At 42.0% G+C, this 24,076-nt stretch overlaps 1 protein-coding gene across 2 annotated transcripts in view; it reads left to right on the top strand.

Moving 5' to 3' along the window:
- The window catches only part of CHCHD3 (coiled-coil-helix-coiled-coil-helix domain containing 3), a 156,122-nt gene that overhangs the window by 90,364 nt on the left and 41,682 nt on the right, over positions 1-24,076 (top strand). Inside the window, exons 5-6 of one of the 2 annotated variants that reach the window (XM_054292412.1) lie at positions 6,494-6,508; positions 7,387-7,470. In XM_054292412.1, the coding sequence (XP_054148387.1) occupies positions 6,494-6,508; positions 7,387-7,470 (99 nt within the window). The remainder of the gene's footprint in view (positions 1-6,493; positions 6,509-7,386; positions 7,471-24,076) is intronic. The other variant, XM_054292413.1, reaches the window with a different exon arrangement.

Raw genomic sequence — 24,076 nt, 5'->3', positions numbered from 1 at the left:
TGGCACAGCTTGAGACTGTGTCCTCTTGTTCTGTCTGTTGTTGCCCGGAGAAAGAGACCGACCCCAGCTCACCACAGCCACCCTTCAGGAAGTTGAAGAGAGTGATAAGGTCACCTCTGGGTCTCCTTTTCTTCAGGCTGAACAACCCCAGCTCCCTCAGTCGTTCTTTCTTGGCGCTGTTAGAGCAGAAACCTCTGGACTCTCTCTGGGTCTGTCTGCTCTCCCTAAATCATCCTCCTCCTCCTCCTCCAGTGTCCCACATCCTGGAGGGGCTGCCCAGGGAGGTTTGGAGTCCCCATCCCTGGAGGTGTCCAAGGAATGCATGGAGGTGGCACTCAGGGCTTTGGGATGGGGACAAGGTGGGGATCAGTCACAGCTTGGACTGGGTGATCTTGGGGGGCTTTTCCAGCCTGAGGGATTCTGAGGTTTTCCTTGCTCAGCTTTTTATTCTGGCATAGTAGAAGCTCTTGTTTGGGTGATGGCTCAAGGTTTAGCTTTTATATTTTTCACATTCTTTGCTGCTTTAGTGTGTGGGTCTGGGCCTCACATTCAGGGATGGTGAGCTCTGTGCTCAGAGCAGGGAGACAAAACAATTCCTGCTCCAGCTGGGCACCAAGGACAAATGAGCCAAATCTCAGCCCAGGAGCACAAACCCCGTGGGCTGCAGAGATAAAAACAAGCAGGGTGGGACTGCCTGGGCTGAAGCTGGAATGGGACAATGAACTGCAAGGTGCAAATGGAGCAGAACTGATCCCAGGGAGAGACCCCGGGAGCGCTCGTGCATTTTGGGGCCGTTTTGGGTCATCTTGGGTGCAGCCCTGGCTGGGCTCTGGTGCTGCCCAAGGTGCATCCATGGAGGAGATCCTGTGAATAAATCCCTAATTAATTCTGTATCTCTCTTTAGCTCAGCCTTCTCAAAGCATCGGGGCAACAACCTCAATGAATTTCTGCCTTGGTGGAGAGTGACGTTCCTGTGGGTTTTCCTGTGCATATTCCCATGACTCACATGAGGATTGGAATCTGTAACTCTTTCCTTGGCATTTGTACATTTGTGTTTTTCTCCTTTGGTCTATAATGAGATTCAGTAAATGAAGCTTCTTGTCACATCTTCTGTTCTACACTAGATCCTTACTTGTTCACAAATTCAATTTTTTAATTTTCTCCATTAGCCTCCTCCTCTCAATGTGATCTTTTTTATCTGCTCGACTCACTCTTTTAGGACTTCATTATTTTTAGAAAATGTACTGTAGCACATTTAGTGGTAATTACAAAAGCTTGTTTTAATTACACTTGTCAAAGACTCCGTTTTATGATGCATTATTGGTGCTGCCATTTCCAATTCCTAACAAATCTCCACCTTCACAAGTGGAAATGAACATCCCTCTTTTCAAGTGATGTGTCCACATGATTTTTTTGTGCTTAGGGATGATTTTGTGCATTTAATGGTAATTTAAAAGGAATTATTTGAGGGGGAAAGGGACCAGCATCTGTTCCCAAGAGTATCCATAAGTTCCTGGTGTTGCCTGTTCAGTATGATGAGTGCATTTATATGCTGAAATAGAAGGTTAAAAATTAAAACTGGGGCAGTTCAACATCCATGAAATGTGGAAATTGGGAATTATTTTTCCTTTGACACTCCATGCAGTGGAAGAGGAGAGTAGTTTTGCTGATCATAATAATTTATGCAAATAATAAAGCTTTATCTGATTTTATTCGTGCGGAAACGTGGAGGCACAGGGGTGAGTGGGAGAGGAAGTCAGTGGATGTCAGATCCCTGGGAGCATCCAAGGTCAGGTGCACAGGGCTCTGAGCAGCCCGATGGAGTTGAAAATGTCTCTGCTTGTGCAGGGATTTGGGAGATGATCCTTAAGGTCCCTTCAAACCCAAACTATGATTTATGAAATGCCCAAAAACTATTTTATAATGTGACACTCACAACCTGGACTGAATTCCCCACTCTGAAATTCGCACCTAACTCTAACCCATGGATGTGCTCATCCAGCAAACCTCAGGTTGGAAAAGACATGGAAAACCTCCAACAACGTGGTGGAGGAAGATCATGTTGTCTTTAGAAAATTGTGTTTTGAGAGGATGATGTTTGGAGAAGATCATGTTTTGAGAGGATGATGTTTTGGGATCATGTTTGGAGAAGATCGTGTTTTGAGAGGATGATGTTTTGAGAAGATGATGTTTTGAGAAGATAATTTTTGGAGAAGATCATGTTTGAAGAAGATCATGTTTTGAGATCATGTTTGGAGAAGATCATGTTTTGAGAGGAGATCATGTTTTGAGAAGATAATGTTTTGAGATGATATTTTGAGAAGAACATGCCTTGAGAACATCATGTTTTGAGAAGATGATGAAGATGATGTTTTGAGATCTCTCTTGTTCTGGTGCATCCCACCCATCCTGAGCTGCCAGCAGATCTCCTGTGGGATGGTGCTTAGGGAGCTGCCACTGCTTCCTTTTAACCTTTAATCCATTCATTTTTCCTTCAGGCTCATCCCAAGACTGCAGATATTCCATGTGGGCTTTCCCAGGAGAGGAACCCTCATTGTGATTAGCATTTCCTTTGGAAAATCTTCACTCACAAACCCGATGGGACAGGAGCTCTTCCAGCCCCAGTGCCAGGTCTGGAATCCTTGGATGTGCCTTGGGAGGTCACCAGTCCCTTGGTGTCCACCTGCCCCATCTCCTGATGTTTGGTGAGATGTTCTCTGTGTTCAGGATGATGAGGCTGATTTTGGGAGATTCACTGAGACGACCCTGAGGCAAGACTTTCAAGGGACTTTCACCTGGCTGATGTTAATTTATAAATTCAAACTGAACTCTTATTTTGAAGCAGATCATTCTTTTCCCAGAAAAACCCAAACTGGAGCCATGTCAGCAGTTCCACTGTGAATTTTTGGGATGTAAATGAATTTGGAGCTTGGGATAATGGAAGGTTTTGGGGTTGGAATGAGATGATTTTTCAGCTCCCTTCCAACCCAAACCATTCCATGAATCCGTATTTGGGAGACAGTGGTTTGGAGGAACACAAAAAAATGTCTGTTCTCCAAACCTGGGACTGCCAAAGGTTTCAGGAGCCTACAAACCTACATTCAACTATCTGATAATGATTTTTTTTTATCTTCACCTTAGATAATAACAATTTATGACCACACACACTTGGAATCTTGTTGCATCCAGCAACAGATTCCCTTATTTTTATTTTAAAAATTTAATTATTAGACATAGATTTTCAATCAGCTGCTTATTTGCTCTGTTCTGCCTCACAGAGGACAAAATAAATGTGTTTTTGTTGTATCCAGTATGAGTAGGGTTTGGTTTTGTCCCAGATAGCTCTGCAGGTGTCCCTGCAGTCAGGTACAAGGCAATTCCTGGAATTTTTTTGTAGGGAAGAAATCCATTTTTCCAGTGATGGCAAGTCCTGGCATCACTGGAAGAATGTGTCTGGAAAAGTGGAGTCCAAATCCAGGTGCTACCTTTAAAAACATCACTGGAAAAGTGGTGTCCATATCCAGGTGCTACCTTTGAAAACAAAACCCAGGTTGGCCTTTAAATCTTGCTCCAATTTCCCTGTGATTGTGAAGAACCTGTATTTAATATTAGTGATCTGATTTGGGTATTAAATTTGGGTGGTTTTTCTTTAGAAAAGACCCAAGCAAAGGTTTTGTCTGTCAGAGCTTTTTGTGAAGAAACAACCAACCTGTTCCAGTAGCTCATTTACACCTGAAGTGCAGCATTCAGCTAATTGAAAACATGGCTGTTCTTAATTATTTTCTTGCAGCTCATTGACATTCACAAGGATCTTGTTGCTGCAGCCCCATAAATATAATATTACTTTACAGGTTTTTATTTTGGCACTCAGTTCTCCTCTACTGGCATATTTATAGCCTCCTGTATAAATGAATAATTTTATTTATTATTAATTCATTTGAACTTTGCTGTGTCTGCGTTGCTGTACAAGTGTTAGGGGTGGAAGAAACTCTTTTTTGCTGATTTTCTTGCTTGCCAACCAAATCTTCCAGTTACTTTCACTACACAGGGAAACAAGCCTTTGGATAAATAGATTATTTAGCATTTTATACACTATATACTATATATATATACTATATTATATATAGTATATTATATGTACTATAAATATATATAGAGTGTATATACATATTATATATATGTGTATATATATATACATATACACTATAAATATAATATAATATAATATAATATAATATAATATAATATATTTATCAGTGACAGATCAGCACAGTGAGCAGTGTCACTGCAGAGCAATAAAATCCAGCTGGTTTGATGATTAATTATTTTGAGGTGTCACAGGGAACCAAACCCAAAAAATGAACCCAACTTCCCAAGTTAATCAAATTTCCAGAGCAAAATCTTCCATTCTGAGGGATATCCTTGGAATAAATGTTATTGCATTCCCTGATCACAGCAAGATAGAGGAAAAGGATTAAGCTCAGCTTAAATCCTGGAGGATAAGGATGGGTTTGATCTCTTCTGTTGTGGCTGTGCCCTTGACCTGTTGTGCTCTACACCCTGCAAAGCTGTGCCCTCATGAATTGTCAATCATGAGGTTCTTCCCTGGGTTTATTCCATCCCATTGCCTTTCCAAAGTCAGTTTTAGTTCCAGCTCTTGGACAGAATCATGAGGAACACCATTGGATTGGAAGAACTCAACCTTGACCGAGTTCTCCTGAGGTTTATGGAATATTAATTTTATCTTTTCTTTGCCACTGGCCTGTTTTGGACATCAGGAATGTTCTGGAGATCTTCTGTGCTTTGGGGATCATGGGATGGTCAAACATGGGATATTTGCATTGGGTACCCATGAAGATGCCTTGAAGATATGGAATATGAGATCTGGAATGTTAGATCTGAAATATGAGATCTGGAATGTAATATATGGAATGTTAGATCTGGATTATGCGATATGGAATATAAGATATGGAATGGTAGATGTGGCATATTAGATAAGAAATATTAAATCTGGAATATGAGATATTGAATATTAGATCTGGAATATGAGGTATGGAATATGATATATAGAATGTTAGATCTGGAATATGAGATGTAGAATATTAGATATGAAATATTAAATCTAGAATATGAGATCTGGAATGTGAGATCTAGAATATTAGATATGGAATGTGAGATATGGAATATGAGATCTGGAATATGAAATCTGGAATATGATAGATGGAATGTGATATAGAATATGAGATCTGGAATGTTAGATCTGGAATATGAAATCTGGAATGTGAGATCTGGAATATTAGATGTGGAATATGAGGTATGGACTATGAGATCTGGAATATTACTTATGGAATATTAGATGTGGAATATGAGATATGGAATATTAGATCTGGAATATTCAGTCTGGAATGTGAGATATGGAATATTTGATATGGAATGTAAGATAGGGAATATTAGATATGGAATGTTAGATCTGGACTATGAGATATGAAATATTAGATGTGGAATATGATATATGGAATATTAGATCTGGAATATTCAGTCTGGAATGTGAGATCTGGAATATTTGACACAGAATGTAAGATAGGGAATATTAGATATAGAATATCAGATCTGGAATATGAGATATGGCATATTAGATGTGGAATATGAGATGTGTAATATGAGATGTGGAATATTAGGTATGGAATATTAGATATGGAATATCAGATCTGGACTATGAGATATGGAATGTTAGATCTGGAATATGAGATTTAGAATATCAGATATGGAATGTGAGATCTAGAAAATGAGATATATAAGATATGAAATGTGAGATATGGCGTATTAGATCTGGAGTATGAGATCTGGAATATGAGGTGTTCTATCACAATTTTCCAGAGAAACTTGTCTGTCTCTGGATCCCTGGAAATGTCCAAGGCCAGGTTGCACAGGACTTGGAGCAGCCTGGGATAGTGGGAAGTTTTTTGGTTGTAATGAGATGATTTTTCAGCTCCCTTCCAACCCAAACCATTCCATGAATCCGTTTTTGGGAGAGGATGGTTTGGGGGGGACACAAAACCTGCAGTGAATTTTAGAAGTTCTGTAACCACTGGATCTGGGACGTCATCAGGGATTGTCTGCAAGGAGACACAAACCATGACCAATACAGAACATGGGAACTTGGCTGTGGAATAATTCATGGAACGAGCTCTGGAAAAGCTGTAATTAATGAGGCAAGGCTGATTTAAATGCTGGGGGACAGGGCATGTGCTCCATGGAATTCTGAGGGAGAGGCTGCCAGAGGACAGCGTTTAATTCATCCAAAATATGTTTTTTTGGGGTATTTTTGAAGAAATTGCACAGAAAACCCCAACAATTTCCAAGTACTTTTCTGCATTTTTCCAGATACACCTGAAATGCATGTGCAGGGGTTTGTGGGGTTTTTTTGCATTCTTTCTGTTCATGATGATAAAATAAATTTAATTTGAATTTTAACATTTTTTACATGCTTCAGGACATAGAAGCAAAGGTAAGGAGTTGAATGAGGAAACAAGGGAAAATCCAAATATTTTAATGTATTCCTTGGGTGTTTGCTGATAAACCCAAAAATTGAGTCTTGATGAAGGGAATCAAATCTTGTATCTCTACAATATGTGGTGTAATTGTTGTAATGACCTTTATTAGATAATTATTAGCCACTAAAGATATTTTATTAAAAAATGCTGAACCTAGAGAGTATTTGCATTGATAATTTAGGTCCTTTAGATCCTTCATAGCTTGTTAAAAATCACTTGTCTGCTATTTACACTGCAGGACTTAGAGCTTTATATATTTTTAATAAATTCCTCTGTGCATGTGTGCTTTTTAAATGTATTTTCTATTTTTTAACGAGTCCCCTTAATCCTAGAAAATGGGAAATACTGCAGATAAAAAGCCAAAACCATCAATTTGCTGGGAGCAGTATCTTTTAAAAGAACACTCAGGTCATACTGGGATTGAAAAGATAAATATTTTAAATTATTCTGTATTATTTTAGGTTATTGGACATGAGAGGGATTCTATGTTATTAGTGAATGCTTCAATCTGGGAGTTTCCAGAGGAGTGATTCCTAATTAAACAGAACAGGAGAGTTTTGGATGCACTTTTTAGCAAATATAGAAAAGGATTTTGTTTTCCCAAATACCCACCTGTTTAGAATTAGCTTTTATTAAATTCAGAAGCGATTTGCCAAGTTAATTCAAATTAAAACCAAAAATAAACCCCAGCCTGGTGCATTCTGGTGATGGTTCCAAATCCATTTGGGCAAAGTCAGGCAGAGCTGTTGAGGAGGGGAGGAAAAAGCCCCGAACTATGGATAATATCCTTGATATTTTCAGTATTTTTATTATTCTTTTCCTTTCTTTTTAGGCCAGGCAGCTGGAAGAGAAGGACAGGGAGCTGAAGAAACATGATGCCTACTACAAAGAGCAGCTGGCTCGGCTGGAAGAGAGGGTAAAACCTTTTTTTCTCCTTTTAATGTACATTTTTCCCCCCTTTTTTTCCCTTTTTATTCATTTCTCCTCCGGGTTATATTTACAAGATGACTTTTTTAAGGAGAGAAAGATTAAAATTCTGGCCAGAAGGGTTATTTTTGTATTGCTGCTGCTGTTTCTGGCTTAATATTGACAAGGTGGAAGGTTTGATGGGAGAATATTTGTTTTCTTTCCTAACAAAGTTCTCACATTTGCCGTGGGATTTCATCTGTCATGGCAATTACAGGCAGAAAAATGAAATAATGAGGTTATTTTGTACCAATGCTGATGAAGAGCCAGTGGAAATGAAGAAGTGTCACCAAGTAAAATAATTTAAATTAAAATAACAAAAAAAAAAAAAAAAAAAAAAAAAGAAGTGTGAAGGACATAGCGAATTTCTGCTTTCAGTGGGTGGAATTAGTGATTCCTCCATCAGTACAGGGAGAGTTTAATTTTAATTCCAAGTTTATACCATGTTTAAAAGGCACTTTGTGTCTTTATCTCATCACAGACTTGAAATTAAACTGTGGAGAGCAGCTTGGGAAGCTGTGGGATTTGCTTACAGTGGCTTAACATATTGCTGTTAACACCCCTATTCTTTACAGGGTATTATTTTACAGGATGTTAATTTCAAATAATTACTGCTGTCATCATTTCCTGGCTCCCAGGTTGGTTGTAACCTCCAGCCTGAATACATTTCCCTCCTTTACCCCTCTGCCTTCTTCCTGAGCTTATATATTGGTGATTAATTCCGATTTTTTTGTGTTAGTTGGTTGTGAAAATTGCTAACAAGATTCATATTCATTGATGCAGCTTAGCAGGCCAGAAGAAAACCCCTTGTTTTTCTGGATTAGGAGCAAGGACATGTTGCATAAATTATCAGGGTGTGTAATTGGTCTTAATGAATATTTTAAATCGAGGGTACAACTGATACCATGTCAGTGTTTTGTCCTCCCTTTGTGAAGATGACATTAATGAAGTCCCATGTTCTTGGCAATGAAAAAGAGCTTGAAAGGATGAGGGAAAATCAGTTTAATGATTCTAAATCGGTGCATTATTTAAACATATATTCAAATTATTTCATATATTTTAATTAAAAAATAAGATCCTTCACCAAAATACTCCACAGAACACTTTCCTTTTTCTCCCATAACTGGCTTGGTGTTAGAGGAAAAAGCTTCAGTGGGATTTTAACAAAACTGGATTTTTCTGGGGTCTTAGTGTGGAATAATTCATGGCAAAGGGTGTCTGATAAACCATGGGTCTTGGACAGCTTTTTCTTTCACTTTTTTTTTACCTTTTACATCCTTTTAGATGTTTTTCTTGGTCATTTTTCATATTCATGTAGGTCATTGGCACAGTGGCTTCACTTGCTCCTCCTCCTTGTCAGTGAGGACTCCAATGTGTGTAAATACATTTTTGTGCTGTGCAAGGGAGATAATGAACTTTAAATAACTTCATTGTAGTTCTGCTGGAGTGGCACCCCCAGGGGATGTGAAATAGGAAATTCTGCCATCTCTTGGTTTCAGAATCCCCAGGATTACAGCAAGGAGTTCTACATTCCTTGTTTTATACCATGGATGATGTTTGCTCTGTGTTCAGAGTGGAGTTTCTGTGGTTCCAAGCCTTCTCTTTTCATTATGACTCCTTTTTCTGAGGTAAAATCCTCTCCTTTTCCACGTTGTCATCAAGGTAAATTTTCATCTCTCTCCTACACAAACAAGTGCTGTTCCAGCTCTGAGAGGAGCAAACTTTGTGTTCCAAATCTGGCTTGGAAATTCTTCACAGAGGTGGAGATTTAGGAGTGCAAACCTGGACAAGCAGAGGGGTCACAGCTCCTGCAATCCCACCTTCCCTCTTGGGGTCACCTGGGAGCTTCTGTGCTGGGAATTTTGAAAATTGGGATGGAAATGGGTGTGGAAATGACAGAGAACAGAAAGGGGCTGGTTTGTTGTTCCTGAACTCGTCCTGATTTCAGTGGAAGGTGCACAGAGACAGAGCATGGGCTGCTCAGCAGAATTGGAATTTTGGAACAGGAGGTGGGGTGGGAGCAAGTGGAGCTCGGAGAATTCGTGTCAGGATGAAGAAATGTTCAATCTGAGTCTGTCACCTGTGACAAAGAATGCTAATTACAATCTCAGATCATTCCCACATCAAATAAGCACACTTTAAAAACACTTCAGTTATGCCTATGTGGTATTTCTGGCTGTTGCATCATGGAGTGTCAGAGCTCATCTCGATGATTAATTGGCTTTTTGATTATTTAGCCTTTTCAATTAGAAGCTTCGTATTTGTGTTCTTCAGTGCTGCAGAAAAAACAATGCAGACGTTGATAATAAAGGGAGATGACAACAGAACAGATTAGTGTCAGCACAGTGTGCTCCTTATGGAGAAAATTATCCATATTCAGTGCCAGATGAAGCCTGTCAATTATAAAATATTTCAGTGACTGAGGGAAGATGCTCAACCTTTACAGGGTATTAATACAGGACAAAATAACTGTGCACAAGTGACAGCTGTGATAGTAAAACATCAACAATTCTACTCCCAGGGGGAATAACTGTTCATAAATTTGGTTTATGTGCTAAAAACCTTTTGATACTTCCCCAAAACCCAGCAATTCCCCGACCAGCTGCCAGTGTTTCTAGGTCAAAGATAGCACATAAGCTATTAGTTATTACACGCTCCACAGCAGCAGAGCAAGAGCAGAGAGTTGAACAAAGCAGTTCAAGAACAACCTTGCCCTGCTCTGCATCTGACTGGGGTGTGCAGCTGTGATTTAGGTGCTCACACGTGGGGCTTGGAAGGGAATTTGTCTCTGTTTTTCATTGTCCACCCACAGGAGGAAGGTGGTTCTTGAATACAGCAAAACTCAGAGATAAAACAGTGCTGAAGTCACTGAGTTTTTGTGCCCCACACTGTGTTAATTATTTATTTACAAGTGCGAGGTCCTGCACAAGGGTCAGGGCAGTCTGTTGGGAAGGATGAAAGTTTGGCAAGAAGGTCTCACAGATATGTGTGCTCAGCAGAAAGGTTTTTAAATGTAGAGTCTGATGGAGGAATAGAGATGGAAGCAAGTTTTGATCTAGAAGAAAAGAATTGCTGAGCCAGTCTCACTGGATAACCAAGGAGGCAAAGAGTGTGTTAGTTAGAAGGGTTTTTATGGCTTAGAGCAAAGGATAAACCCACCCCAAACAAGAAGATGTTTTTACCCAGCACAGACAGCACAGGCAAACAAGGCAGCAAATGGTGCAAGTAGAACAAAGGTCTCAGAATTTTCCGCTGCAAGAAAACTGAAAAACAACTTCTAGCTTAAACTGTAATGCACTAACTTTGAGTGACTGGAGAACAGTAACATGAATATGGTAATTACAGTAGTTATGATAGGCTGTAGATAAAAGTTCAGGTATGAGACTGCCCCTGCATCCCTGCAATGTCCAAGGCCAGCCTGGGACAGTGGGAGCTGTCCGTGCCATGGCAGGGGTGGCACTGGGTTATCCTGAAGGTCTTTTATAACCCGAGCCATTCTGTGACTCTCTAAGGAGAAAATAAATTTTTTTTGGAATAAAGAAGAGCCCCAGTGTGAAATCAGAGCCCCTTTTCACGGAAGGACATTGCTACCCCATGTGCCACATGCTCAGGATCTCTGTCTGTCCTTACTCATGCACTTCTCTGAAGCTGGAGCTGTTGCAGTTCTGGTGTCTATAGGGAAAACTGTTGATGTCTTCACACTCTTGTGTGGCAGTCACATTTTCTGGAAAAATCCCTTCGCCCAGGATTCTTCTCCTGGGAAGCTGAGAAGCCTCAGAGAAAAAGGAAAACTATATTATCTCATTTGCTTCTCATGTGTTTTGCTGCTTTGGAATGTGGTTGGAGATTGTTTATCCAACAGGTGATTGTTTCATTGGTTTCTTGTGAATTGTTTTGACTCATTGGCCAACTGGGGCCAAGCTGTGTCAGGACTCTGGAAGGAGTCACGAGTTTTCATTATTATCTTTGTAGCCTTCTCTCTGTATCCTTTCTGTATTCTTCAGTATAGTTTAGTGTAGCATTCTATAATATAATATAGCATCATATAATAATAAATTAGCCTTCTGACAGCATGGAGTCAGATTCATCATTCCTGCCTTTGTCTGGGGGCAACCCAAACACAATACTCTTGTCCCTGTAATTCCAGTGCAGAGGTGCAGTATTTTTGCCTGGTTTCAGTCCCAGTGTCCATGGACTTTATTCATAACCAGCTCTGCATCTCCAGTGTCCCTTTGCTGTGCAGCTTCCATTCCCCATCAACACTTACACACAATTTCCATGCAGAGCAGCTGCCCATCCCAGTTTTCCTTCGCCCCTTTGCTTTTTGCTTTACAACATTTTACGAAGGGCACATGACCCTCTCCTGCTTCTTGCTGCAGTTTTGGCATCACACAGACACTCAGTGAGCTGTGTCTGCTCCTGCTCTGCCTCTGAGACTGATGGGACTCCCCAGTTCCAATTTCCTCCAGCAAACCCAGCTATTTTCATGTTGCACTGCTTCCTAATGCTAATATGCATCATTAGGAGAATCCTGCCCCAAGTCATGGGAGCAGAAGGAAATTAATTTTAATACCCTGCTGTATGACACAACTACTTAGTTTATCAGTGGGAATGAGCAAAATATGGATCCCCATATTAATCATAATATTTTCCACTGGAGCCAAGTTTCTGTGATCCTAGAAATACTTTAAGTATTGAGCAGTTTGGTGTGAAGGTGGTTGTGGGGTGAGGTGATGGGATTGTCCTGGAGCAGGAATATGAGGGCTGAGGGAGATGGGAAAGGGGCTCAGCCTGGAGAAAAGGGGGCTCAGCCTGGAGCAAAGGAGGCTCAGGGGGGCCCTGGTGGCTCTGCACAAGTCCCTGCCAGGAGGGGACAGCCCAGGGAACAGGGACAGGAGGAGAGGGAACAGCTCAGGCTGGGCCAGGGCAGATTTGGAAATTGGGAAAATTCCTTTCCTAAAGGGGCTGCCCACCCTGGCACAGGTGGAGTTCCCATCCCTGGAGGGATTTAAACATCTTGAGGATGTGGCACTTGGGGACATGGCTCAGTGGTGGCCTTGATGATCTCAGAGGGCTTTTCCAACCTAAACAATCCCACAATTCTGCCATTCTGTAGGATTTTGGAGGTTTCAGTGTTCCCTTGGATCTGGAGGGATTCAAACAACTTGAAGATATGGCACTTGAGGACGTGGCTCACTGGTGGCCTTGATGATCTCAGAGGGCTTTTCCAACCTAAACAATTGCACGATTTTGCCATTGTGTAGGAATTTGGAGGTTTCAGTGTTACCCTGGATTCAGCACGCATTTAACAGCCTAGAACTCACTGCTCTGACAGTTCTTGTGCTGGCTTTTGTTTGGGGACACTCGTGCCCCACAGAGGGCTCAGTGGCAGATCCCAGCCTGGGAATGCAGACTTTGAGTTCAGGAAATGTTGATCCACTTCTCTGCGCGCGTTTTTCCCCCTGCCTTAAACGTTGAGGAAGGATTTGCAAATCCCAAGCTCTGCACTTAATTTGGGGATTCTGCTTTCCATGGAGGCTGTCAAGGAGCATTAACCTTAAGGTAAGATGAGCACACAGAGCACAAAGCTCTGAGCTGATGGCACATTCTATCCCAGGTGTTAAATGGTATTATCCATCCTGCTTGCTACAGTAAATAGGATTTTGCTATTATGATGTGTCAGGATTTTCAGAGAAATCAAATTTACTAGACACTAAACTGCCATCCTCACTGCTGAGCAGCTTTATTCTGGGATCTTGTATTCATCCTAATCCTGTTGGTAGGAAATGCTTATACCAATTGTGTGGGGAAATTATAACTTAATGATCTCTTCCTTTTTCTATTCAAGGCTTAGGATGGCCCAACATGCTCTGCAGTGATAGCCCCAGTGCTGAGCTGAGGAGCTGATCTGCAGCTTCCCAGCCAGGAATTGGCTTTTTCTCATCAGCACAAGTGCTCAGGTGCCAGCAATGCCGGCCCCACATTTGTTCAGATGCTTCAGAGCCTTGTTTACCTTTTCAGATCTCAACAACTCAATAATCAGAAGCTGTTTGCTGGGCTTTTTGTAAAGTGCAGTTTGCAAGATGGAGATAACAGAGGGGGGACTGCTACAAAGCAAGATAATAACCACAAACATTTTCATTCCCTGCAAGGTAATTTAGCAATTTAAAGGGTTTTTTTTTTTTGTTTCTATTTGTGTTCAGTCATCAGTGTGTTTACTCTTTGTGATCTCACGTGGCTGTAGCAGGGAGAATTCCATGAGCAGAGGATGATTCTGCTCTCACCTCTCAGAGTGTTTAGAAGTCTGTGTTTGCCAGAGCAAACATGTTTACATTTGTGTGCATTCCTTCACACGTTCCAAAGCCAACTAGCAGCGATGTAGGTGCATGTTTGGAGACTTGAGGCTGCATCCAGCCAAGTAGGGAATTATTTTGGCTGATGAGCACTTAGGGAAGAGGCAGGGACAGCTCAACAAACCTGGTGTTCTCGTTCCCGTGAAGGCATGGAATTAATCCAATATTCCCTAAATATCCGTGGTTTGAAAGAAAATAGTTCCATCATTCCCACTCTGCTCCTATTTTTGAGATACTCTTGGTATTAGTGTCCTGTTTCTGTTTGCCTGGCTCTATTTCTCTTTCTGTATCAAATAAATAAATGTATATATGCACCCACACACACAGAGTCAATACTTTAACTCCATTTCCAAGCACTTTTCCAATAGAAGCAATAAAATACATTACAGCTTCCATGTGATGAATTCCACTGACTGCCATATCATCTCATTGTTAATGAATTGTGTTATTTCTGTGAAGTTAGTGGGGCCTTTTCCTTTCTAAATGGATATTCAGCTGCCACTGTGACTTCTTGCAGCTCTCCCAAATCGCTGCAGTGGGAGACCTGAGGAGAAAATCAAGATATATTAATTTCTCATTTTGTGCTTGGGCCAGGAGACTTTTCTATGTCTCAGCTCATGTGCTGCACCAGGGAGATAAAAGTAGGAGTTCATCAGACTTTCCCAGTGCTTTGTATTTCCACATTGCTCCTGAAAAACCACCCTTTTTAGCACTGACCAGAACGTAATGTTTTTGTCAGTTTAGCATAATAAAGCTGTCAACCCACCCAGTGATCTTGCCAACATTAGAAAATTCCTCTTTTCAGATTTCATTCTGTTTGGGGGACAGAGCTTTTGTTGAATTGCTTCTTGCCTGGCAGGTTGAGATTAGGAAACTTGCTACCAATTACAATATCTGAAACCTCCACCTGATTGACAGCCCGGGCTGGAGTGCTGGATTTAATGCTCTGCCTCCATATCTTGCCCAGCCACAATCATTATTCTGAACAATTGGGTCTCAGCCTTGATTTCATTTTTTTCCTCCTCATAATCTTCCATTTACCCTTTCTGACTAAGTAGCTAAGATGTTTATTATTAAACACACACCTCAGCCATGCGTTTTTCCTCCAAGTGCACCAAAAATGCAGAAGTTTCATGTTTGCCATGAAAAATACCTGCTTCAGTCTCATCTTTCACTATCACATATCCAATCAATAGCAAGGCTGAAATGCTGCTTAATAACAAAATGACGAGTTGTTCCACACTAAATAGCAGCTATTGATGTTTCCCTGAATGTTTGTATATAGATTATTTTCCATTATGTATGTGTGTCTTTATAGAGAACAAAAAAACCCTGTGATAACCAATATTCCAAGATTTTTCCTGCTGTGCATTAAGACACCTGATCATTTTAATGTGGAACCACAGTTTTATTCAGGTTATTGCAGTTTTTTATTTCTCCAGCGTGTGCAAAAAGAAAAAAAAAAAAAGGTTTAGAAAGTTCAGGGGAAAATACTACTTTATTCCATGGTTTTATTTTGGAAAAATTAGCACAAGCCCAAGGGGTGATGGTGTCTGGATGGAAACTGATAGCTTAGAGCCCTGGAGCTGGGATGTTTTTATAGAATCACAGATTAATTTAGGTTGGAAGGCACCTAAAAGCTCATCCAGCTCCACCCCCTGTGCAGGGACACCTTCCACTGACCCAGGGTGCTCCAAACCATCTGGAAATGTCCAGCCTGGAGAGGAGAAGAATCCTCTCCAGGAGAGGATTCTTCTAGGGGGAGTGAAGCCAAGTTTATCCACACCAGTCACTTTTTGAGTCCAAATTCCAGCATTTCCTCAGCCCCCCTGGTGATTGTGGGGGTTTTTTTGAGTGTAGCTTCATCTGAGCTTTTCCCCTTCTCCTCCTTACAGAGGAAAAGAAAGCTGTCATGAGATGGAAACGTTTTAAACGGGCAAAAAGGACCAAACTGAAGGCATTTTTTGAATGTTAAAAGCTGTGTTTATCACTTTACATAGGATATGGCAAAATGTTTTAACATATGGGGAGTTAATGAATAAGCAGCTTTTGCTTCACCCTGCTCTGTTCTCTCCTCCCACCATCTTCCCATCACAAGCTGAAGTTTGGGAACAAATACTGTGCTAAGTTAATGTTGGATTAAAGCAGCCCTCAGGGAGGATTTCTTAATTGAGGTAACATAATTAGAAATGATTACAACTCTAAATTGAAGTGACCATTCCCCTGTGCTGGCCCTGCTGAGGGACCTCAGATCAGAGGGGCTGGAGCAGATCCAGGGAAGGAAACAGAACTGGGGTCTGGAGAACCAGGAGGGGCTGGGGGAGCTGGGAAGGGTCTGGAGAACCAGGAGGGGCTGAGGGAGCTGGGAAGGGCCTGGAGAACCAGGAGGGGCTGGGGGAGCTGGGAAGGGTCTGGAGAACCAGGAGGGGCTGGGGGAGCTGGGAAGGGCCTGGAGAACCAGGAGGGGCTGGGGGAGCTGGGAAGGGTCTGGAGAACCAGGAGGGGCTGGGGGAGCTGGGCAGGGGCTGAGCCTGGAGCAAAGGAGGCTCAGGGGCCCTTGTGGCTCTGCACAAGTCCCTGCCAGGAGGGCACAGCCGGGGGGGTCCTGCTGTGCTCCAGGGAACAGGGACAGGAGCAGAGGGAACGGCCTCAGGCTGGGACAGGGCAGCTCAGGGGGGATTTTGGGGAAAATCCCTTCCCAAAAGGGCTGCCCACCTTGACAGGGGTGGAGTCCCCATCCCTGAAGGGATTTAAAGCCCTGTGGATGTGGCACTTGGGGACATGGGGCAGTGGTGGCCTTGGCAGGGCTGGGAATGGTTGGACTCGATGACCTCAGAGGGGTTTTGCCACCTTAATGATTTTATGATTAGAGGAAAACAGTCCCTTTTTGCCTGAGCATTAGTTAGTAATTAGTCTCATTAGAAAGCAATAATGTTTATGAGAATTTATGCCTTTTTTTTAAGTTGTAAATAATCCTTCAAACCCAATGGCTGAAATCATGGAAATCATAAGAACACTCTTCTTTTATTACAGGAGGACTCACTGCCTTCATTTTCACTGCTGTCACTCTGAGTGATATTTTAATTTTTCCTGCCCCTAAAAATAGTCCAGTCCCATAACTGATAGATAAATGAGAGAATCCCCAGGAAATGCTGCTCAGAGTTTCTGTTTGCCAGCACAATAAATGCAGAAGGCAATAAATGTCCTCTTACATCAAGAGGAGGCGGGTAATGAGTAAATGATGGGAAAAGGGATTTTGAAAATAAATGATCAATCCAATCTAAGTTGAAAAACAATTTATTAATAGCTTGGCCTTCAGTGGGAGAGAGGGATCTGTGCAGCCAGAGGAGCTGGAGATGGACCACTGACATCTGGCAGGATGGATTTTTGGGAAGTCCATTTAGGTTTATGAACAATAAGCTGTGACTTACACCCAGCTTTTTCCATATGAATTGTGTTACAGGAAAAAAAGAGATTTAGTTTTTGTTTCTGTAATTTAAGCACAGAGTATGCTGGGTTTGGGGAGAGCTTTGTGTAAAAGATGCAGCTTTTACAATGCCTGAGGTGTAGGGGGATAGAATATAAGTAAGTAAAGGTAGTATAGAAAGTAATTTTACCCCTTAAAGAGTAGTAGCTGGGTTAATTATTAAGGATGAGGAGCAGGCCTGATGTTAACAGGCCACACCTGCAGCCAATAAGAGCAGCGTTATAAAAGAGTGGATTGGTGGGAACTGCAGTCAGTTGTCTTCTGTGAGGATGAGGAAGAGTCAGTGCCTAGAAGAGCTGCCTACAAGAAACATCAAGGAGGTGTGAAACTCTATATGGAGCCCTTGCAATGTAATGACAACAAATGGTGACCCCGATGTGATTTGGGAGAAATGACCCTGTGGATTTGGGACTAAACTAAATAGCCCCATGGATTTGAGGAAATCCATGGGGTCAAATAGTTTAGGAAATGAAACCCTGTGGATTCATGGAAAAGGACTTGAATACTATACTAGTGGTAAAATATATCAATTGTAGCTATTAATGTTTATTAAATATGAGTATAAAAGATTTTAAAGATAAGTACTTTGTAAACTGAGAAAAGCTGCAAAACTGAACCAACATTTAGAAATATATATATTCATACTGTGATATCTGACCATCTGTATAACTGTTGGTTCTGAATGGAATATATGAATATGTCATAATGTTAATTTATTTGAATATATATTTCTAGAAATGCTGCAACTCTGTAATTAAAAGAAAAAGGGGGAATTGTAGGGGGATAATGTATGGGTAAATGAATGTGGTATAGAAGGTAATTTTGGCCCCTAAAGAGTTGCAGCTGAGCTAGTTATTAAGGATTAGGAGCAGGCCTGATGTTAACAGGCCACACCTGCAGCCAATAAGAGCAGTGTTATAAAAGAGTGGATTGGTGGGAACTGCAGTCAGTTGTCTACTGTGAGGATGAGGAAGTCAGTGCCCAGAGGAGCTGCCTACAAGAAACATCAAGGAGGTGTGAAACTCTGGCAATATGGAACTCTTGCAGTGTAATGACAATAGAACTCTTGCGATATAATGTTAACTAATGGTGACCCCGATGTGATTTGGGAGAAATGACCCTGTGGCCTTGGGACTAAACTATATGACCCCATGGATTTGGGGAGATGGGGTTTGACTATATGACCCCATGGATTTGGGGAAAAGGACTTGAATACTAAACTATTAGTACAATATATCAATTGTAGCTATTAATGTTTATTAAATATGAGTATAAAAGATTTTGAAGATAAGTACTTTGTAAACTGAGGAAAGCTGCAAAACTGAACCAACACTCAGAAATATATATATATTTGTACTATAATAGAAGAGTGTTATAAAAGAGTGGATTGGTGGGTTGAAAGGAATTGGAGTCAGTTGGCTGCTGTGAGGATGAGGAAGAGTCAGTGCCTAGAGGAGATGCCTACAAGAAACATCAAGGAGGTACCAAACTCTGGCAATGTGGAACCCTTGCAATGTAATGACAATGGATCTTCTGCAATATAATGACAACACTGAGGAAATGTGGGCTCTGCACCACATCCTGCTCTGTTTATAAATTTTTCACCTCATTTTGTTGTGCTTTTCATGTGCAGGAGGTCAAACCTTGCCCAGGAGTGGCTGTGTCCAGTGACAAGGTCCTTAAAATCAGGGAGGGTCTGGCCACAGTGAGAGCTGCACCAAAATCCTGGGATTTTGGTGCAGAGAGAAGAGAGCTGCGCCAGCTCTTTCTGACATTATTTGTGACACAGATCCCACCTTTGGCCAGGCTTGGCCACAGGAATGAAAGTTTAAATAAAAGTTTTTCTTCTGCCCTGAGAATTCACTACAAAAAGCAAAATTCTGTGGTTTTCTTTGTTCTGTGAAACTCCCTCAAAACTGAAACAAGGAATTTAAAACTGGGAGAAGGAACTCTCATTAAATATGATTAGAGGGAGCTGTAGGAAGAAAATGGCAGAAAATAGGAGAGAAGAGAGAAAATCAGAGTAATGGACTTGGTGACAAACCAGTGACAACTTCTTTGCAGCCGAATTTTTGCTTTAAAGAGCAAAACCAATTGGTCTTGGGCACTGCAAATTTCCTTTAAAATCTCTGATCCCCCATTCCTACAGGAGAGGTGAGATTGAATCAAGTTTCTGTACTTGTGAGGTCCTCCTGGAAAAGTAATGTGCCATTTTTACACTAATCCTTGGAAGGTGGGAATTTCTTCTCTTTTTTTATTCTGGTTGAACTTTTTTCCACCCTTTTTGTGGGTTCTGTTTCTGGGTGTGAAATAGGCCCAGCTTTGCTCTGTTGGTCTTGGTTTAAATTGGGAATTTGCCCCAGCAGAAGTGGCTGAACCCTCAGGGCTGGGGCTGGGGACAGAAATGACCTTTTGAAATTCAGAAATGCTGGTGGCATGTTCAGCCCCTTCAGTGTGGCAGGGAGAAATGAAAGTTCCCAGATTTCCCTCCTTTGGAACCAAAAAGCATTTTCATACCTGAGAGCTGGGACTGTTCAGTGCAGATCTATTCTCATGCATATTGCTGGGCCTGCAAAGGCTTTGCCTTTTGAAATAGAGGAGGATAATCATGTGTTTGAAATCAGGGGATGCTCTCCTGCCACTTTAGAAATCTTGAGTTTTTTTCCCTCCATGTCAGGGAGTTTAACCCTTTGCAGGCCAGAATCACTCAGGGAATTTGTGCACAGGGAAAGAGTAAAACAGAGCTGTGGTAATTTGGAAGCAAATCCAAATGAACCCTGGCAGAGGAGTTCAAACATTTGTCTGATTCTCAGAATTATCATTGCTTTAATTGTTATCAATGTCTTACCTTTTATCATTGTTATTGTTTTCAATGTTGTACTTTTTTCATATCTGGTACCACTTTAATCCAGTTCAGAGACTTTTTTCCTGCAACAAAAATTGTCTGTTTATTTATCAACTTAAAGCCCAAAGAAGATATTCTCTGTTTGCCACAGACTGAGACAATAATGCAGAATATTTTCTGTTGTTTGGTACCATATGTGTTTTTAAAAGCACTGCAGATCATTTTTATTCCATGCCAGCTCTGATATCTGTTCATGCCAAGCTTCCCGTGGATTTCAGGAGTTCAGAGAGCTGTGGAATAAGAATTGGGGTTGGAAAAGACCTTAAAGCTCATCAAGTTCCAACCCAGGGACTCTTCCACCATCCCAGGGTGCTCCAAGCTCTGTCCTTGGACACTTCAAGGATCCAGGAGCAGCCACAGCTTCTCTGGGAATTCCATCCCAGGGCTTCATGGAACTGCTTCTCTTTCATCCCTTGGGAAATTCACCATTTTTTCTCTTCTCACCATTTTTTCACTGCCTCACTTTGAGCAGGCAAGAGAAGAGCAGTGGAACCATGCAGATATTGAGTGAATTCTCTGATAAAATCTGTGCAAGGAGGCAGCACACAATTCATTATCCAGAGACATCAGTTAAAATGTGCAGTCTTTTCCTGTAACCATTTTATTCAGCAACTTGTGAGGGCGTGATTTTCAATGGTTATTTACTCATTTCTGGCACTCCTTGTCTGCCATGTGTGCATCCCACTTCCCTTTCTGGATCAGATTCCAGCTTTTAAGATGAGGAATTGTTGTTTTTCATATAGGGCAGCTCCTGTTTCACGTGGATTTGCTGTGCAGTGCAACAGCAAAATGCAGCTACAAAACTGAATATTAGGGACTGTTCTGGGTTATACTGAAATAATTCCTGCATCAGTTTTCAGCAAACTCTGCTCTGTGGTGTTTGGGGCTGGATGCGTGTGTGGCGTTTTGGGATTACAGCAACAATATGGAGATTTTCCCTCTTTTTCTCATTCCAATCTCCTGCTGGTTTGGGGTGTCTGAAGCTCTGCATTCAGCAGGTAAAGCTGGAAGAGGACACAATGAACCAAAAAAAAAACCCAAAACTTTTTGGAAGCTCTGGATTGCTTTGTAAGGGGAAGAGAGGAGGGAATTCTGTCCCTGTGCCCCTCTCAGGTGAGACCCCACCTGCAGAGCTGCCCCAGCCCTGGGGACCTGGAGCAAATCCAGAGGAACCCATGGAGCTGCTCCAGGGCTGGAGCCAAGCTGGGAGAGCTGGGAATGTTCCCCTGGAGCAGGGGGGGATCCAGGGAGAGCTCCCAGCACATGGCAGGGCCTGCAGGGGCTCCAGCAGAGCTGCAGAGGGACTGGGGACAAGGCCTGCAGGGACAGCACCCAGGGAATGGCTCCCACTGCCAGAGGGCAGCCATGGGTGGCATCTTGGCAATGAGCAATTCCTGCCTGGGCTGGCATTACCAGAGCAGCTGGGGCTGCCCCTGATCCCTGCAGTGCCCAAGGCCAGGCTGGAGCAGCCTGGGATGGTGGGACTGGAATGGGATGGGCTTGAAGGGCCCTTCCCACCCAAACCATTCTGGGATTTGGGACACTCAGAATCCATCCCGAGGGGTTTTTATGGAAGTTGGGGATGGCAAAGGGAAGGGAGACCCTTCCTGGAGTGCTGAGATTGCCAGTGAAGCCCCCAGACCCCAAAATTCCTTCCTGGAGAGGAGTCGGGGTGGGGATGGATCCAATGGCAGGCTGGGAGAGCTGGGAATGGAGGGAATTCCCTGGAGAGGGAGCCTGGGGTGGGATTTTGGGAAGGGATTCCCAGAGCAGCTGGGGCTGCCCCTGATCCCTGCAATGGCCAAGGTTGGACACTGGGGCTGGAGCAGCCTGGGATGGTGGGAGGTGTCCCTGCCATGGATGGGGTGGAATGAGATGATCTTGAAAGTCCCTCCCAACTCAACCCAACCCATCCTTTCATTCTTTAAAAAGGAAAATCAGAGTTGTTTTGGAATAAGAGAAAAGCCCCAGTGTGAAATCAGAGCCTTTTCCGGGGATTGCCATTCCCTGTGTGCCAGAGCTCAGGAGCTCAGTCTGTCCTTACTCTCTGCAGTTCCCTGTAGCTGAAACTGTTCCATTTGCTGTCTTTAAATGAAAAACTACTGATATCTTTTCATGGTAACTATTGAGATCTTTTCTCCATGTCCCTCTAATTCCTCTGAACAGATGCAGTATTTTTGACTTTACACTTCCAAATAATTCCTTGGCAGCCAAACACCCCAAATCCAGCAAATGAAACAAATGCAGCCCAGCCTTGTGTTCATTGCACCTCTCCAGCATCTTCCATGAGCCGCCTTCCTTAGAAACTGAAGAGTTTCTGCTGCTCCTGTCACTGCATTTTTTAGAAACTTTCTTTAATTATATGTTTAAAATAATGTGCAGAATGCTGATGGTTTGAGAATCTCTTGTGGAGTTTTTCAGTGGGATCTCAACTGAGCAAAACAAAATAATTCTGTGCATAGGTGAGATGAGTTATTAGGTAATAGTAGAGGTTGGGCTTCCTTTTGTTAGAAAATGTGCAGAAATTGGGGTTTTTTTAAAGGCCTTTTAAAAAGCAGTAAATGACCCTTTTAAATTCAGAAAACATCAGTGAATTTTTTTTCTTTGAATTGTTGCCACGAGCTGACAAGAGATTATTTCAGGTACTTATAAAATTGAAAGAACTTCATGAAAAAACTGAAAAATCCTTACAAGACCTGTGCTTTCATATTGGAAAATCAAGTGTAAAGTGCTGTGTGTGTTTGTACCATGCAGCATGTGGGATGTTTTTGAAGTGGGAGTTGTACCAGTGGTTGACAGAACAAGGATTAAGTGCCAGTGTTTGAGGGGATATTTGATGTCTTTTTACTGCAGTAGTTGCTGCAATTAAAAGTTTGCAGACATGTGAACCTCCTTTTATGTGACTGAGTTTACTGGCAGTGTTTTACTTCTCTTCTTGTCCAGACTTAAAGAATTTGAAGACAAAATTAATGGGGAATTTCAGGGTGCAGGTGCCATAAATACAATTCCTGCTGGCACAGGACAACCCCAAAAATCCCACCCTGTGCCTGAGAGAGTTGTCCCTATGAGGTAATTCCAGATTTTATAGTAGCAAAAGGGATGTTTCTCCTGTAGCTGCTCAGATTAAAGATGTGGGAGCTTTTGAGAGTCACTTTTGTACTTGGAGGGAGAAAAAGGAGAAAAAAAATATTGATTATATCAAGTTCATCCTCAATGCTCTCATGCTTTATAAAGCAAAATACTAAAATCCGAATTTACAAGTATTTCCATATGTTATCAGCCAGCTGGGGAATCAATACAGAGATGGAATTTATCCAGCTGGACCTGTTGCTGTGAGGAGTGAAGGAGAATTGCAAATGAAATGGTTGTGTTGGGGGCTTTTTGAAAGAACTACAGTGTGGAATCCTTCTCTCAGTTGTGAGCTGGTATTTGGGCATGGCACAAGTCTGTAGCAGAGCATTTGTGGGTCTAAATTTTGGTTTCTTTGTAAATCTCAGAATGATTTGAGTTGGGGGAGACCTTAAAGCTCATTTCCATGGCAGGGATTCCACCATCCCACGGTGCTCCAAGCCCCATCCAACCTGGCCTTGGGCACTTTTCAGGGTGAATCCCATCCTAAAAAACAAATTCCAGGATGGATACAGGGGTTGGCAGACCTCTTATAACCCTACATAGGAATTCCCTACAGGGAAATGTTGAATTCACAGATTTTACTCCAAGAAATGGCTGTGGTAGAGAGACAGTGTGTGTGACACAAAGTGAATTCACAAAAACACCTGAAAAGTCTGTTGAGGGAAAAAGGGGAATGTCT

This window comes from Melozone crissalis, unplaced genomic scaffold (assembly GCF_028551555.1).
Source record: "Melozone crissalis strain CALT ecotype California unplaced genomic scaffold, PUWL_Pcris_2 ptg000110l_1, whole genome shotgun sequence".
Classification (NCBI taxonomy): Eukaryota; Metazoa; Chordata; class Aves; order Passeriformes; family Passerellidae; genus Melozone; species Melozone crissalis.
Note: the sequence above shows the minus strand (reverse complement) of the source record. Positions and strands in the feature narration are given on the sequence as shown.